Genomic DNA, 17,383 nt, shown 5'->3' on the forward strand with positions numbered 1-17,383 from the left:
CGCCAGTGCACTGGGTGTGGTGAGCAGATGTCGGCTCGTCTCTGATGCCCACCTGCTCTCCAGGCACAGCATCCTGGGCAGGGCTCACTCCCAACAACTGGGTTTGAGCAGCCCCAGCTAAAGACCCACACCCAATTTTGTCCAGAAAAATCGTGTTTCAAGGTAAGCAGAGGCTGTGAAGGATTTAGCTTAGCCTCTACGCAAAAGCACACGTGTGTTATCTGGGTGATGCATACTTGATAAACAGCAGATATAGATATGCTCGCCTTCTTGAAAACATGAAGACCAAAACAGCAGACCACGGTGTTGTTCTTAAAAATGAATTTATTAAAATGCTCATAATTATAAAAGAATATTAAAATGCACATTCACAAAACATTACAAATTTTACATCTTATGCCACAGTGTACGAAAGCATCATGACTATTTCGGTTCTGCTTTAGTTAAGTGGCTCATACATCTTAACTTTTCAAACCTCTTAAAATATAATGTGTACAATCAGAAAATGGCATAGGAAGTGTTTCAATAACGGAGCATATCCTGCCCCCCATCGTGAATTGATGTTTTCTGCAATTCAGGCTACACGCACGGGTAATTAAAAGGGAAGGCATTTGGTGACAGTTTATAAGACGGCCTCGTTTAGTTTCCAAACAAAAATGATAGCAGTCCCTTTCTACTGCCATGTCTGGAGTAGCTGAGGGATACTAAAGAAAAATCTCCTGAGTATTTTGGTCTAATGCTCCAATCTGTTAAGACTCGTAGGCATTACAAAAGGAGAGAAAACGTAAAGTTCTCTAGTGGTTAACACTGGGCAGGTCGAGGGCCAGAGTTTCCTCTCGTGGGTGCAGTGTCCTACCCACCCTTCTTCCTGGGAGGCTGCTTCTAGAAGCAGCAGATCCAGCTCGTGCCTGCCTGCAGACACAGCCCCACATTTTTCTTCACCACCGACAAGTCAGCACTCGAGTTACATTAACACTGTAGGTGTCACAGGTGACCCTGGTTCCCCTCTACTCCACTGTTTGGGGAATACTGGCAGTGTCATACATCAGATTTCCTGCCTTTAAAAATGTAGAGGTTTTTTTTTTTTCCCCTCCTGTCCACAAAAGCACATTTTAAACTATGAAGATGATTTATGAAAGATGATTCATGAAAACATAAATGCACAATTCTCTTAAAGTTTTATATACAAGAAGATAAGGCAAGAACATTTCCCTTTCTATGCTCCCATAAGCAGTGAGTGGTCGCCCAATCCGACGCAAGGAGAGAGTCATACACTTCAGCGAAGAGCAGAGGTAATGGGAGAGGAAGGGACACCACTTGCAGGAGCAGTGTCACAGGTGAGCGGGGAACAGGACCAGATGCACCCAGGCTGTGCTGTGCAGAATGAAGAGCTGGGAGGAAAATCCTTTCTGACTCCCTGTGCAGTCAGGGCTCATGTGGCTTGTTGTGAGCATGCTCTTCACATTGTGAACGTGACCAAGAGAGTTAGCGAAATGTTGTCCCTGATCCAGGGGGACAATTCAGAAGTCCAGAATACTGGTTTGAAGAATCCTACAGAGATAGTGTTTTTTTTTTTCTTTAAAAAAAAAAAAACAACAAAAACCCAAAACATTCATGGCATGTGTTTAGAACAGTGACCTTGAGGTAAGCTGTTCTATTATGACAAGCCTCTAAGTCTGCTCACCGACACAGCCTTCCCTTTCCTTTGCTGCTGGGATTCGGAGTGGCTGGGCTCCTCCTGGCACCTGGGCATTTAGCAGCACCGCAGTGGGTGGTGGCCCACCCAGCAAGAACCCAGTGCAGGCCCCCTCTCCTGCAGCCAGCACCGCCCTGTTACAGTCCAGAGTGAGCGGTGCAGGCCCCCGGTCGTCTCCAGAGCCCACCCGAGGGCCCTGCACCTGAAAGGCAGTAGAGGACAGGTAAAGACGCTGAGCTGAACAGAGTGAAGGCCAGATGTACGTGGAGCAGACGGGCGTCAGCAGGGAGGTAGGTCTAGCAGACGGAAAGGGTTGTGGCCGGACTGTGGCTTGAGGGAGGCTGGGATCAGAACCAGAGTCTCTCTTCTGGATCAAGAGTGATCTGGGTGTCCTCCTGTCTCCTTCCTCTCCCTGCCACTCCTCCCCTGGGGCGTGCAGGTCACCAACAAGTTACTGGGCTGGGAACATGGGAATGGAGGATGTAGGGAACCACCTTCACCGGGGCAGATGCTTTGGTATGGCGATCCCTTGGAAATGCAGGATCCCTGCCCGAAAGGACAGACGCTCCCTGCCGATCACAGCGCACTTCACAATTAGGGCGCTTGCTGTTCTGCTAAGCGCACAGCACCGTGGTGGTCATGGCACAGCGGCTGTTCGGTGAGCCAGTCCCAGGCGAGCTTGTGATCTGTAATGCCGGAGCTTTTGGATCTAAGGAAGAGAGGGCACCTGGGGAAACTCATGGGCTTACCTTTCCAGACCATTATGTTGATAAAAATGTAATTTTAATCGCTTGATTTCAATTTTTTTTTAAAGAAATTACGTATCTTTAGAAGAGGTAAATTAATTATCCTGATCGATAGGAATTACAATTCTATTTGAATCTGTAACTTTCCCCGCTTTTGTCATCTTACTCTCCTGAGATGTGCAAAGCAGTCAACACTGATTAGGCACAGAACATTCTAGAGTGCTCCCGGAAGATAAAAGATGTCACTGTGGATTAGTACAAATACACTTCAGAACCTTGCTATCTTTATTCCAATCCATTAAGAGTGTTTCTTTGAGATGGAAAGACAGGCCAAAATGAAGGCTGAGACTATTTCCTCTTATTAAGTGAGGTTTCATTTTCTGTAGGGATGTGCTAATACACCTAAATATTGTGAATTCTTTGGTCTATTTGCCACTTACTATAGCACTCAAACTGAATTCTGAGTTAGCTATTTTTAATCACACAAAAGCTAGCATGTCTAGTCTTTAACGAAAGTGCCGTGAGGGAGAGATGACTCTAGGACAGATCTGGCGAAGTGAAGCAATGAAACACTGCCTAGAAGGGGGATCATGTGCTTGAGAACAGAAAGGAATAAAAATAATCAAACGGAGGGACAAAATCCATTCTGCTTTGGAAGGGGTGGTTTTTAAGCACACTACAAGATTTCTCGTGCTACAGAAATCCCAATTTATCAAAAAAGGGTAACATTTCTGGTTTTCCAGGTGATTAGTTTTATGCGCTTCGTGATCTAAGTTTTACATTTTCCAGTCCCTGCGTGGCTGGCTGACACCGAAAAAATAATCGATATGAAAATGGCAATAGCGAAGACTCCTATTTGCCAAAGTGTTTTAACTTAAACATTCTCATTAGTGATTCATAATATATTTTGACAGAGTAAAATTCTGTAAAGTGCTTCTCAGAACATAAAGCTCTTATTCTGATTTTGGTCGTAAATTGTTATCTGTTACCACTGGCCCCATCCTCTCAGCTATGACCCCCATAGTTTTCGTCATATCTTTGAGGTGGTTCTCATGAAGAAGCTTTTGGGTTAGGTATTTTTCTCTCTTGATCTTGCTCTTCGTTCTTTTCGATACATCTGGAATTGCATAGGAGATAAAAAATTTCACAGAGTAGATGACATGCTGTGGGAGAGAAGAAGAAAAAAATGTCAATCACAAAGAAATGGAGGGGAACACAGAGTTCCTTTATTATTTTTTTCTTTTTTTTTTTTTTCCTGCTAGTCATCATGGAAATATATCTGGTCAAGGTGGTGGGCATTGTACACATACAACCCATCCCTCCCACTAGAAGTGGGTCTACCAAGGAGCTACATTTTTGTTAACTTTAAAAATTTCAAGAATACTATTTGATATGTAGAAAAGAATGTATCTAATATCTATAACACTGGCAATGCTGTAGTATTTTTCCTGTGTTTTTCTTTCCCATCTCATTCCCAGGTCTCTTCCCAAAAGGTTAACACTCTCCCATCTGTCTGAGTATATCTGTATGATTTTATTTTTGAAAACCAGTTTAACCAAAGATGTATCTGTCCCCAGTCTCAAGTCTCACTCGAGTTGAGCTTTCTAAAAAAGTACGATATTATCTAGTCTTTTGAAAATTACTTTCCAAAAAGGAAAACTTATTTGAGAGAGAGAGAGTGCACATGAGCAGGAGCTACAAAGGGAGAGGGAAAGAGATTCTCAAGCAGACTCTGTGCTGAGCATGGAGCCCAGCACAGGGCTTGAGCCCATGACCTCAAGATCATGACCTGAGCTGAAACCAAGAGTCGGATGCTCAACCGACTGTGCCATCCAGGAGCCCCTAAAAATTACTTTTTTTTCATTCAAAACTAGTTTCTAATCCATCAGTGTTATCGCACATAGCTGTAGTCCATTCATTATCAATTCTGTATAATAGTCTCCTGTTTGCATATACTATAATTTATCCATTCCCCCATCAAAACATATTTGGGTTGTTTTCAGTGTTTGTTTTAGAAACAACGATGATGGGAATGTTTTTGTACTTGGATTCTGGAGGATATCTGTGAGTTTCTCAAGGGGATGACCTAGGAGTATAACTGCCAAGGCTCTGTTCCATGAATGTTCAAATTTCCAGGATGGTGCCAGGTATTTTCCAAAGTAGTTAAACCAGCTTCTGCACCCACCAGCAGCATACGATGGTTTCAGTTGTTCTACATTCTTGCCAGCGCCTGTTGTCATCAATTCTTTCTTTCACCCACATAGTGACGATAAAATGGTCTCTCACTTTGCTCTTACATTTCTCTGATGACTAATGACATTGAACACATTTTTATTTGTTCATTATTCAAAAATCTCTGACCTACCAAGGTGACAGATAATACACAATAAACCCAGTTAAAAATAAATTGCACATGGTGTGAAGGTGATAAGAGCCTGGTGAAAGCAGTAAAGCAGAGTAAGAGTTTCTGTGTTATGTGGGAGGCAGATTTCATATAGATTTTATACAGATTAGTCTGGATATGCCCCACTGAGCAAAGACTTTAAAGAGGTGAGAGAACTAGCCATGCAGAAACCAGGAGGAAAGACATTCGAGGCTCTGCACTTCCCTCTGCCTATTTGGGGGAAGCCTACAGCTGTATTTCAGGAATGGCAGGGCAGGAGTGAAGTGAGTGAGGACAGAAGGGACTTGAGAGAGGTAACAGGGCAAGTCCAGATTGTCAGGCCTTGCACGACACCATAAGGACTTTGCCTTTTACTCTGAGTGAGATATGAAGACAAGAGGGAGCCCAGTTAGGAGACTGTGGCCCTAATTCGGGCAAGAAATGATGGTGGCTCCAACCTGGTTGTAGCAGCAGAGCTGGCAAGATGTGGTCAGACATGCAATATACTATCAAAGGAAAAGCCAACAGCACTATATGTGGGCCAAGTGGGGGGCTCCAAGAATTTTGTTCTGAACAACCAGTGAGATGTAACTCCCGTGACTGAGCGGGGACCGACTCCCTGTGGATGGAACATTTAGGGCAGGATTGGGAGGAGACTATTCCTAGTGCATTTAAGAAAATAGAGGCATTTGGGGCAGTAGATTTATCTGGTAGCTATCCAAGCAGAAAGGTCGAGTAGGCAGTTGGATTCATGGGTTGAGTTCAGGAGAGGTGTTCTGGAGATTATATATATATATAGTGAGTCACTGGCATTTAGATGGCACTTAAAGCCAACGGACTGTAAGGTCACCAAGGCTGAGGAGAGAGAGAAAAGAAGACAACCAAGGAATGAGCTCCAGGATCACTCAGGAGAAGAGAAGGAAGGGACTAGCAAAGAAATTAAGAAGGAACTGCCTAGTGAGGTAAGAGGAAAGGGGGGAAAAAGTGTTTTCATGAGAGCCACGTGAGGAGAGACAGTGATCACCTGGGTCAAATACTTCTGGTAAGTTAGGTAATGTGAGGGTGGAGAATATTTGAGATGACAGAGATCTGAATGATGGAAATTATATAGAAAAGAGGCAAAAATTGGAAAAAGAGGGTTTTTCTCCCATCTATTTTTGATGTTAGGTAATACTTATAGACGTGGATTTGCTGTTTTATGCCACCCTTGCCTTTCTGGGATAAACCAATGTGGTCTGATGTCATCTTTAAAAAACATATTGCTAGCTTCAATTGGTACATTTTAGAAAGATCTTTGCATCTATGTAATGAAGGAGACTGGATTATAATTTTCCTCTTTCTATTCCTGTCTGATTTTAGGATCTAAAAGGAGTTGGAGAGTATTTCTTTTTTCTAATCTCTGGAGGTAACTAAAATGATCTGTTCTAGAAAGTATGGCATTACTCTCTTACAAAACCATATGGCCTGGTGCTTTCTTTATGGAAAGATTTTTCAATTATTCAAAGTTTTGCTATAACTCTAGGTTTATAGCTGCCTTCTTTAGCATTCTGAAGATATTTGACTTCTCTCTTCTGGCTTCTATGTTAAAGTCTACTCTCATTCCAATTTTAATTTTCCTTATTACTCATCTGTCCTTTTTCTCTGGTTACTTTTAAGATCTTATCTTTGATGAGCTGCGCTTTTGTCACAATCTGTGTGAGCATGGATTTCTTTATTCTGCTTGGTGTTTGCTGTGCTTTCTGCTCTGTGAACAGATGCTTGTCATTACTTTGGGAAGAATTTTAGCCCTTAACTCTTCACATATTGCCTCTTCTCTAGTATCTTTTTTTTTTCCTTCTGTGAATTTTTTGAAAATCACTTAATCTCTTTTCTGTATTTTCCATTTTCTTCTCTTCCTGTGTAATGGGCTGGGAGTAATATTTTTCAGACCTATCTCCCAACTTACTCTCTCTCCAAACTTCTGTTTAATCCATATGGTGTTTTCATTTCAACAACTATATATTTTTCAAAATTATCTTATAATTTTTAGTTTCTTATTGTTTGCTCATTTGTGAATCTCTTATTTGTTCAAACATATTCAAACACCTTTGATTTATATTCCTAATCTGATGATACATACTCTTAACATTCTCTTAAAGTTATTGAGGGTCCAAATTAGTTTTTTTTTTTTCCCTTGAGTCTACTTGTGTTTTTGTTTTTGTTTTGTTTTGTTTTTTTTTTATTGTTGATCTCCGGAAGCTTGTATTTGATTATTTCAATCTGAGAAAAAACTATGGTCTAAATTGACGACGTCTTTTCTCCAGAGAATATACAAATTTCCTTCTGCTCTGAGACAAATTTAGCCCTTTTGGGGGCCCCTGGCTGAATCCAAGAGTCTCAAGCTCAGCTTGTCCATCTCACTTCTGACCCACTGCTAGTATCCTTGAGGCTTTAGAGGGAGGCACTGATGACAGTGCTCATTCTTAGAGCACTCCAGTGCTTCAGGGGTGCTCACTGCTCTATTTTAGCCATCATCTTTGTTCCCCTTTGCAGATTCTTCTCAAAGATACAAAGGAAATTATACTTTAAGCTGATTGTGAATGTCTTTTTTTTTTTTTTTTAAGATTTTATTTATTTAAGAGAGACACACAGAGGTAGAGACATAGGCAGAGAAAGAAGCAGGCTTCCTGTGGGGAGCCCAATGTGGGACTCGATCCCAGGACCCCAGGATCATGACTTGAGCCAAAGGCAGATGCTCAACCACTGAGCCACTCAGATGTCCCTGATGGTGAATGTTTTGTACTGAAATGGCCCCTCACAGTATCTAGTCAACCACGATATCAGAAGTCCAAATACTTTGGCAATTATATATTTGAATATAAACTAGTGATTTCTCGCTGACGTATCAGATACTCCAGGAGTCCACTTAGGATGGTGAGCTAATGATGAATTGTTTCTTCGTCTGTTACTATTTTAGTAGCTATTACAATGGTAGAAAAATTATCAAAGCCAGGCAGCTTATCTCACTTTTTTCTTGCTAATAGATCCTCACTTTGTTTAGAGCAAACCAAATGCCTCTGGTCTCAGCCCACTTTGCTGTGAGGAGGAATCAGGTGCTCTGGTTCTAGCCAATGTGATACAGGTGGAAGTCTGCCCTGGAGGCTTCTGGCAAAGCGTTTTCTTTCCTGACAAAAAGGAACATATATGGCTAACATCACCTTTCTTTCTCCTTATTGTCTAGAATGTGTTGCATTTGGAGTTGTAGGGCTCACACTACAGCCATACATGACATGCTGAGAGAGAGAGCCTAGGGAATCAGAGATGCAGTCCTCACATCAGCACACTGGTATTGATTCGGGAGCAACCACCTACTTCTAGTGAACTGTGTCATGTGAGAAAAATCAACCTTTGTTTAAGCCACTATAGATGGGTTTTGGGTTTTCTGCAGTTAAATGTAATCCTAACTGACCACACCCTTCTGGGGCTTCACAGTTATTCCCTCAGTGAAAGAAGTAGAGTTGGTTAGATCAATTTCAAATTTCAATTTCTTAGTAGCCATTTTTAAGAGCTAGTTAATTTTAGGACTATAAGAAACTGTGATATGAGGTATATTATGAAAATTTAATAAAATACTTAATGATAATACAAATAAAACTATTACAGCAATAAAAGTTTCTCAGGGGCAGAGATCACCTCTTAGTTGTCTTGAATAAGCCCCTCCATAGGCCTTCATGCAGCCCAGTGCCCCAGATTTTTAAACAAGGCACTCAATACTGAATTGAGAGGCACTCAATCCCCCTAGCACACAACATGTTTTTACCTTTCCAGGCAGATAATCACTTTCATTTCATTAATGAGAGCATTATGGGCATGCTCCTGTTAAATCTGATTAACAGATGTCCTAAAATAATTACTAGCAAGAGAAAAGAACATATTTTTAAGCCAGAATTGGCGAGTCTTAAGGCTAAGCAGAGGTCTGCAAATATACTGCCTTATAAGCTATTTCAAAGTACACTTCTCCTACCTCCATGACAATGATAAAAGCCAGCTTGGCTGTGATCACGTGCCAGTAGTAGATGTTGTGTTTATACTCTTGTGGGTGTCCAGGTGGGTTCCGGAAATCACGATACCTGGAAACAAAACGTTGGGATATCAGGAGATTCTTTTGGACTAAGTACTGGAAGCAGGGGCCCCTTTCAAAAGAGGTCATATTTAATGCAAAGCTTTTTAAAATCGGACATCATATAAATTTTCTCCAAGAGTTTAATTTGGCTACAAAATCCTGAAATAATAACTCCAGTAATACTTAACATAAAATTGGAAGATGATGGTAATGACATATTCCATATGTGTAAAAACAAAAGTATTAAAAACCTTTTTTTGTCAAAGTTTTATTCCTGCTTTCTCAAAAGAGCATAACCAAAACAATGTAGCATATTTTCAGAAACAGGTTTATAAACTTATTTATAGAATGGTATCCTCAGGCTTCACTCAGCTATGGGCTGCCCATCTGCTTGTTATAATTTTCAACCTAATTTCCTTATTAGATGTCATGTGCTACTGCTGTTAGTCTGGCTCCCTCAGGAAGCACATCTCACATTTTTTGCCTGTACCCTATTAGACCCGGAAGAGTTTGATTAATCTTTAGAATTATGTCAAGTAAGATAAGATTCAATGTGGGATTCTGAAGAGGCTCTAGAAACATTTATTTGGGCTTACTTCTGGTTTCTTGGTTGGGTTGCTGAGAATCTGAACCAGAAAAGGGCTTGAGGAACTGAACTCAATGAGATTTAAAGCCTCCTGTAAGGTTAGGACTCTGATTGGGGAAAAAAACACAAAACTGTATCATCTGTAGTCAAAAAACTTTATCAATTAGTGATTTACTTGATGTTCATTGTCCATAGTTGACCTTACCAGACATTACAATCAATGCAGAGAGAAAGGAATGCCTCTAAGAATACTGCCAAACGAGCATGAGGTCTCTACATTTCTCATCTTTGCATTTCTTGGAGAGTGCTACTTTGCTGCATTCAGTACATAAAGTCATAAAGTTGTGCTTGAATAACAGATTAGGCATAACAACTGAATTATTTTGTTTTTTTGGGGGTTCCTTGAGTTTCTTCATTTCTAAGATGCAAACAAGACTTGTTCTACAGGATCAGTCTCCCTGTAATCATTTGAAGCTCTCACCTTTAAATCATGCGTTTTATGGTTTGATTTGTAAATTCTGACCCTAGTCTGTAAGTTTGGCTGAAAAGAAAACTAGGGGGATAAAGTATTTCCAGTAATTTAGAATTACATTGCAGTAAAAGTCCTTTAAAAGATGAAGTACATTTTTAAACATATCAGCAAAACTTGCCTGCATGTACGGATATCAAAATCAGAGGCTGAACTTCCCCTGCTTCTGCTTTTGAAGTCTGAGACGTTGAAGTAGGAGAGAGTACTGTTGATGTATCCTTCCATGGTGTACTGGGTGTGGTTCCCATAGGGAGGGACGGAGAAGGACCAGTAATACACCAGGCGGGGGATCATATCTGACGTGAAAGCAATGATCATGGCCTATGTGGGGAGGGAAATAACAAGGGGGCATTAATTTAGGGCCTTTACAGTGATGGTTAACAAACACTCCAACATTATGTTTTTATCAGTTGTTTTTTTTTTTTTTTACATGAAAGATTCAGAAACTTTAATCTTTTCCCGTCCAATGGATATGGATAGCGAATGTCCTAAAGTCTTTGAGCAGCTGCTTTAAAGAACAGTTGCTTCCTCTTGGACTTCAGTTCCCATAAGGGCTGTCATGAAGTCCATCTGCAGATGAAAAGTAAAGGCCTGCAAGTTGCCTATTATATTTAAGTACAGTAAGAACAATCGTAGACCAGAGTATTCTGGATTAACTCAGGTTGCTTGCATATATTGTATATAAGTTAGATTTTCAAGAATGAGAATATTATACGATCATACGAATGAGAATATTATACGAGAATATTATACGAATATTATACGAGAATATTATACAATCAACCTTGGAACTCCACTTGATATAATTTTAATCTTTCTTTTAGGATTTTGAAGGCCCTTTTGTATAAGTAATATTAGTGTCAAAATTATGAAAATAATTTGACCTTATATAATTTCTTTGTAGAGTTTTTACAATTGATATAAAACTGATTTTTAAATCACTTGCCTCTTAAAAGTAGAATATATTACATAAAATAGATTTTCCTTGTTCTAATAATGGCCTTCAAAATCACTTTTTCCCCCTACAGTATCTTGACTTATTTATACAAGCCAACCCATAGTCTGATTTTAAACTCTCAGTATGAGCTTATGTGTGTTGCTTCATTAGAGAACAAGAATTTATTAATTTTAAAATGTAGGTAGCAAGAAACTATACTGGGGTTGTTCCCTTCATACAGTCAAATGTATGCCTACTTTATTAGATCTAGTGTCTAAGCCTCTAAACTTCAAAAAGACTAACTGAACACAGTTGTGAACATTATACATGATCAAATAACAAAGTTTAGTGTGTTTCCAGATGACAGGAATGAATTTAGATCAATTTTAAACCTACGTCTATGTCAGGCAGACCTTATTAGGATGTAAAACTATTACAAATTACCTGAATTTTCTCTAAAATGCTTTAATTTGGGCTTTAAACTCTCTACTGTGTTAAGCTGGTTTCAAAGAAGGAGAAAGTCAGGAATATAATTTAACCCAAATTCTATGTGCATAAACAAAGCTCAATGATTCAGTCATTTATTGAAGCAGAAAGACATGTTTTTGGCACACCATGATTTTTAATAGTATTCATCTGAACATATGGTTTAGATGCAGTGAGACCACAAGCCAACAAACAAGATATCAGAGCAAGAAAAACAACCAAGGGGCTTTTCTATTGCAAAATTACTCCCACTAGTAGAACCAGTTTTGTCATTTCCTCCCAAGTGAAGTGTGTGTGTGTGTGTTTGCCTGTCGGTTGGGGGGCAAGGGGGCAAGGCAAGACTATTTTACTTTTTTTTCAGATTTCAGTAGTTTAAAATTTCCTGTTATCATGTAACTATAGCTCTTTACAGAATCACCTGCAGATGTGCTCCAGAAAGCTACAAACATTCCAACAAGGAAGATAATTCTCTTGTCTTCTGACAAGACACTTTTTCCTCCTGCATTGAGCTGCTTTGAGACACACTGTAAGAGGACAAATAATGTGGTGTGCCTCACTTCCCATGCTGTTCTGAACATGATTTTCCATTGATATCAAAATAAATTGATTGCTTTTCAATGGCAGATACTGTGGCCTGATACAACCATATCAATTCAGCTTATTTATTAGACCAGCAGCTTTAAAATGAATGATTTTATACCAAACTCCTGCTTGATGTCCATTTTCATCCCTGCTAGCTATTCTCTTTTCCTATAGTTAAAAGTTCTCCTATGATGGAAAGTTAGCCCTTTTTGGGCTCAGGAGATTGTAGAGGTATGCATTAAGTTTGTGAGGGAATAATGTACATGTTTAATTCTTATGCGTATAAAACATACACAGGACCTGCATCTTGGAAGCAGTATGGAATCCTAATAATATGGAAAAGAGGATCGTCCATAGTTCCATCAATGATCTAAAAGGCAGGTTTCCTAGGCTGTAATAAAATGATGCCTAAGCTGTAAGAAAAAACAACTACTTGGATAAGAATGAGTAGCACCAATTAGCAGGCATGCATGTGCCTGTGTGTGTATATATGCACACCCACACCCACAGAGTAGCCTTAGTAACACAGCCAGTACCCCAAATGTGCTAATGGAGTGGAGCCATGCTGGGGATACTAGGAAAAGGTGCCTAACACAATCAAACCAGAGTGCTGAGGGATGAATGGAGAGTATGAGTCATTTGGATTTTCTGGTTAGCTGAAGGTCAAACAAAAACCCTTTTAACTTCAAACCTTGTTGCTCAAATTTTCCTAAAGCACACAATTCTATGTTCCTGCCTTGCTTAGTGTTGTATAGCATATTGGATGTGACAGATTCATTCTTTTATGATCGTAGAATGTGAAAGGCTTCAGTGTCCTATTTCTGAATATCAGTCTTCATTTCGTAGCACAGTGGATGTTGAAGGTGTGGGGTACCTGAGCGAATGGAAAATGATATCACCTAGCAGTTGTTTTTTTTGTGTGCCATTTGCAACTTTCTCCAAAAAGTAGGGATAGCATAGGAGTCAGATAAATTGAGGGTTCTTGGGGTTGGTGGTGGTGGTGACAGCTGGGTTCCAGGTAATATGCTTTACTGTGTAAAGCTGTAACCATGGCTCAGTGACACATTGTAAAATTCTTGTGCCTTTAGTTTAGACATCTGTCAAAGTCTACACAGTCACTGTTACGATGGGTGATGAAGATGACACAGCAGCAGCTAAGATTGCATGAGGACCAGGCTCTGTGCATTCTATGCATTAGCTCACTGAAGTCCTTGGTCACCCTTTATGGTATATAATATTCTTAAAATAGGAGCTGGGAATTTTCAACTTACAAATGGTAAAATGAAGCTCTGATGTGTTAAATCCTGGCCAGATGTCATGCGGCCGAGAAGCTGCAGTGCAGGGAGCTGGACCTTGGGTCTGACCTGTGTCTACAGTGCTGAGCCTGACCTGAAGCCTGATGACCCACAGGCATTGCTGAATTCTGTTCTGTTTCTACAAGTGCTCGTGGAAAAAGGCTGCAGACTCAGGGCAAGTGTGGCTTCACTAAGAAATTAAAACTGGGATATCATCTTGTTGGGGACTGTGACCTGGAAATAAAATGCGTAGTGAAATAAGGGAGGAAATAGCCCTAATTGTAAGGCTATTTCTAGGGAAGGTAATCATTCCCTTGCTGGGCTGGGATGGAAATTGTTCTTCCTGAGAGCTCCTTATTGGCTTGTGTTTAAAAAAAAAAAAAATGGGGGTTGGGCAGGGGCGGAGAGAGAGAGACAGACAGGCAGACAGACACTGACTGTTCAGATTGGTCCAAGATCTATACAGGTTGTAAAAGATTGTGTTCTGTTCCTCACAGCTGGGACACATGCAGGGTATGAGGCTGCTTAGCTAATGACCAGAGAGTGGCTAGCAAAGGCCAAGGGTGGGGTAGAGAGGAGAAATGAGGCCCACTCTAGAGCCCCCCTTCTTGAAGAACCTCTGCCTAGGAATCAAAGAAGGTGACACATGAATGGAACTCACAAAGTACTTTATCATCAAAGAGTTAATATTTTAAGTCGATAGTTTGGAATACATAATAAAATATGGTAGAATGATACTTCTTTTACAGTCTTGTGAGGATTAAGAGAATTAGTACTTACTGTTATTACCATTACCATGTTTCTATTGAATAAAGACTTAAACAAATGAACAATAATATAATGGCCACTCTTAGCAACTGTCCCTGTAAGAGGTCTTGACTTTTTAAGTCATTAATAATAATAATAAACAATTAAAATCATTAAACAATAATAATCACAGTTATAACAACTGTTTTTATATGGATGATGGTATTGGCATCTCCCTCCCGTTTTTAAAAAAAAAAACAGCAAACACTTAATTCTTTAGGTAGCAACACTAACGCATTTTTGGACTTTTCAAGGTCTTTATCCTGTGAAGCCCAGGTTTACTCACATTGGTCACCACAGCCAGAATTGCTATTCCTTGCATGATGGGCTGCCATGCTCCGATGTCTTGGGCTTTCTCTGGAACCATGCGTCTATACTGGGTAGTCATTTTCCACGCGTCCACTCTTATTTCCAATATATTGTTCACCAGAGCCAACAGAGGGGCCAGTGGAAAAGAGGCCACAAATAAGGTGACGAACCCAAACTGAATAACTGTCAATGGAATGGACACGCATCATGGAGTGGTGGGTGGATGGAAGGACAACATATTTTCCTTTACTCTTATAAAGCAAGAGAAAGGCAAACAATAAACTAAATACCAGAGAGAAAAGACATCCATGGTAATAACAATGTTCAACACTGAAAGAACCCAAACAAAAGACAAATGTGAAGTCTCTGGAAAGACGAGTAGTTATAGCCGATTTCATTCACGTGTATATGCATAATAGGAATAATATACTGAAAATCTTTAATCAACTAAAGTTATTTGCTGGTAATAAAGTTGGGACACTCTAAGTATATTCATTCTCTGTTGAAATAATTGGATGTTGGAAGATGATTTGTGTTTTAGGGTTAAAAAAAAGAAAAGGACTATTGTGGAAGTATCTAACAAGTTAAAAAGAAATGTACTTTGGGGAAGGCTATGTTTAGGGAATGTTAGAAGAAACATGCTGGAAACAGGCAAATGAGCAAGCTCCCCTGGTGTCTGTAGATGCAATGCGGTGCATTCAGAGAATTTTTAATATTATTACGAATCAGGGAAATCTAGTGATGGAAGTGTCCTAATAAGGCAAAATACATTTCTTCAGGAACTTTTATCTTGAAGTTGTTGCAGTCTATGTGGTCACAGTAAGTAAAAAATCAAGTGATGGCTGAGACGTTATTTTCTTCCTTATCTGTAATTTATGTGACTTCGCTATAGATGGGGCAATAGAGATTTGGGGCAAGCTGTACCACAGGGGGGTAAAGATTAGAAATGAGAAGGCTGGAGATCTAAGAGAAATTTTTCAAGTAAACTAGTACTGATATGGACCTAAGGCTGTTAATAAAAGATTACAGCCCCTTTATAGCTACTGCTCGAAAAGGGGCAGGGATCAATCTGGCCAGGAAGGGCAAGATGTGGAGGGGATGTAGGTAGGAGTGGGGCATGTGCTTCTGCTCTGAGAGGCCAGGGTGTGTTGCAGAAGAACAAAGAAGGATGGAAAGATTTGGTAGGTCCACAGGCCAGGCAGGAGCCATCAGCTTCAGGGATGATAGATAGGCAAGGACCAGAGTTGGTGAGGTCATAGATGTTGACACTAATGCTTGGTGCTATGCTGCTGACTGTGTCTTTGCACCACCTACCTCTATGTGAATTCATCGGCCTGCAGGGGCCAAGCAAGTAAGAGAAATGAGTGGAGTGGGTGCAGTCAACTGTGGTAAACTGGCAAGTATGTAGCCTAATAAAAGGGACTATTACTCAATAGTCGCCATGTTGGGATGAGAATCCAATGTTGCCAGATCTCCCCATGATTCAAGAGAAGCCAGAAATTAGGACTATACTAGCAATTAACCCAGTTAAAAAATCCCAAATAGAAAAGACGCCATTTATAATAACAGCAAAAGTCCAGATTATTTAGGAATAAATTGGTGAGAATGAGAAATGTTAACAGTGATATGATAATGGAAGTAAAAAATAAAAACAAATAATGATAAATGAATGGATGGTAGGATGTACCATACTCTTAACTGGGCAGATTCAAATTGGGGGACTTAATTTTTTTCTCCAAAATATAATTTAGAATTCTAATGCAAATTTAGCTAATAATCCTAAATAGATTTTTTTTAAAGCTAAAAGGTGATGCTAACGTTAAGAAATCTACATGAGTAAGATAATGAAGAGCGATGCTTGAACTACAGTATGAGAGACTTTCTGAAAAAGGATAAGATGGAACCAGCTCTAAGGTATGTGAATGTGTATTATTACCCTATGGCAACTGAAACAGTTTAGAACTAATTCTGAATTAATCAGAATAGATGCAGAAAGAGTGATAATTCAATTCGGTGGATTCAAGTACTGGGGCAATTAGCTACATCACTGGAAAAACTGGTCCAGAGTCCTCACTTCTGATGCCAAAATAAATTAGAGATAATTAAAAAATAACGAAAAACCAACATGGCATAATCTGTTTTGACGTTTAAGCGAGAACTTTCTAAACTTTTGAAATGAAGAGCAACAACAAAAAAGACCTATGGATGCTACAAGGCAAAAGCCACACACTAAAAACAAAAATAATCCTTGCCTAAAATTTTTCCATGACCCAAGATTGCTCTCTAACACTTTCTATGCTTTCTTCTTCACTTTACGGTCAGGTTTCTTGAAGTACCTAACTTGACTATTTCTCCATCACTCACTCCTTCCTCATCCTGCCACAGCCCTCACCACTGCACTGCCACTGCCCTTGCGGGGCTCACTTTTCAGTGACTGCCTATTCCTAAATCAGTGTACATCTCAGTACTTATTTGTTGGATCGCTAGGCTGCTTTTGATATGGCCAAACATTTCCCTCTTGGTGGAATGCTCTTCCCTCTTGATTTCTGTTTTATTTAAATCATTTTAAAAAGCCAAGGTAGGGTTGTGTACGTGTGTGTGCGTGCATGCACATGCACACAATTTTTTTTTAAATGCTACAGAATGCTTCTTCCACCTTTCCCCACTGTCCAGCAGTTAAGTGTGGGCTTCGGCTCTTGCTTCCCAACCCTGACTGCGTATTTTGCATTAAGCTTTTAGTCAGTGTTCAAATCTCTCTTAAGCAACGTTACCACCTTCTAAGCTTCTCTGTTGACACAACTCTCTGCTACGTTTCTTCCAACTCTTCTGCCAGTCTTCCTCTTTTTTGTGGATCTTTTTCCCCATTTACCCTTTAAATGCCCCGTTTCCCCAGGGCCTCATCATCGAATCTGTGCCTGGCGTGCC

At 40.0% G+C, this 17,383-nt stretch overlaps 1 protein-coding gene across 2 annotated transcripts in view; it reads right to left on the reverse strand.

Annotated features, from left to right (window-relative positions):
• Positions 1-306: 306 nt before the first annotated feature.
• Positions 307-17,383, reverse strand: part of ANO6 (anoctamin 6) — a 184,795-nt gene continuing 167,718 nt past the window's right edge. For both annotated transcript variants that reach the window (XM_072765493.1, XM_072765492.1), the window contains 4 exons: positions 14,436-14,641; positions 10,164-10,363; positions 8,829-8,934; positions 307-3,605 (listed from right to left, as the gene is read on the reverse strand). In XM_072765493.1, the coding sequence (XP_072621594.1) occupies positions 3,396-3,605; positions 8,829-8,934; positions 10,164-10,363; positions 14,436-14,641 (722 nt within the window). In that variant the 3' untranslated portion in view covers positions 307-3,395. The remainder of the gene's footprint in view (positions 3,606-8,828; positions 8,935-10,163; positions 10,364-14,435; positions 14,642-17,383) is intronic.

Source organism: Vulpes vulpes, chromosome 8, assembly GCF_048418805.1.
Source record: "Vulpes vulpes isolate BD-2025 chromosome 8, VulVul3, whole genome shotgun sequence".
Taxonomy (NCBI): Eukaryota; Metazoa; Chordata; class Mammalia; order Carnivora; family Canidae; genus Vulpes; species Vulpes vulpes.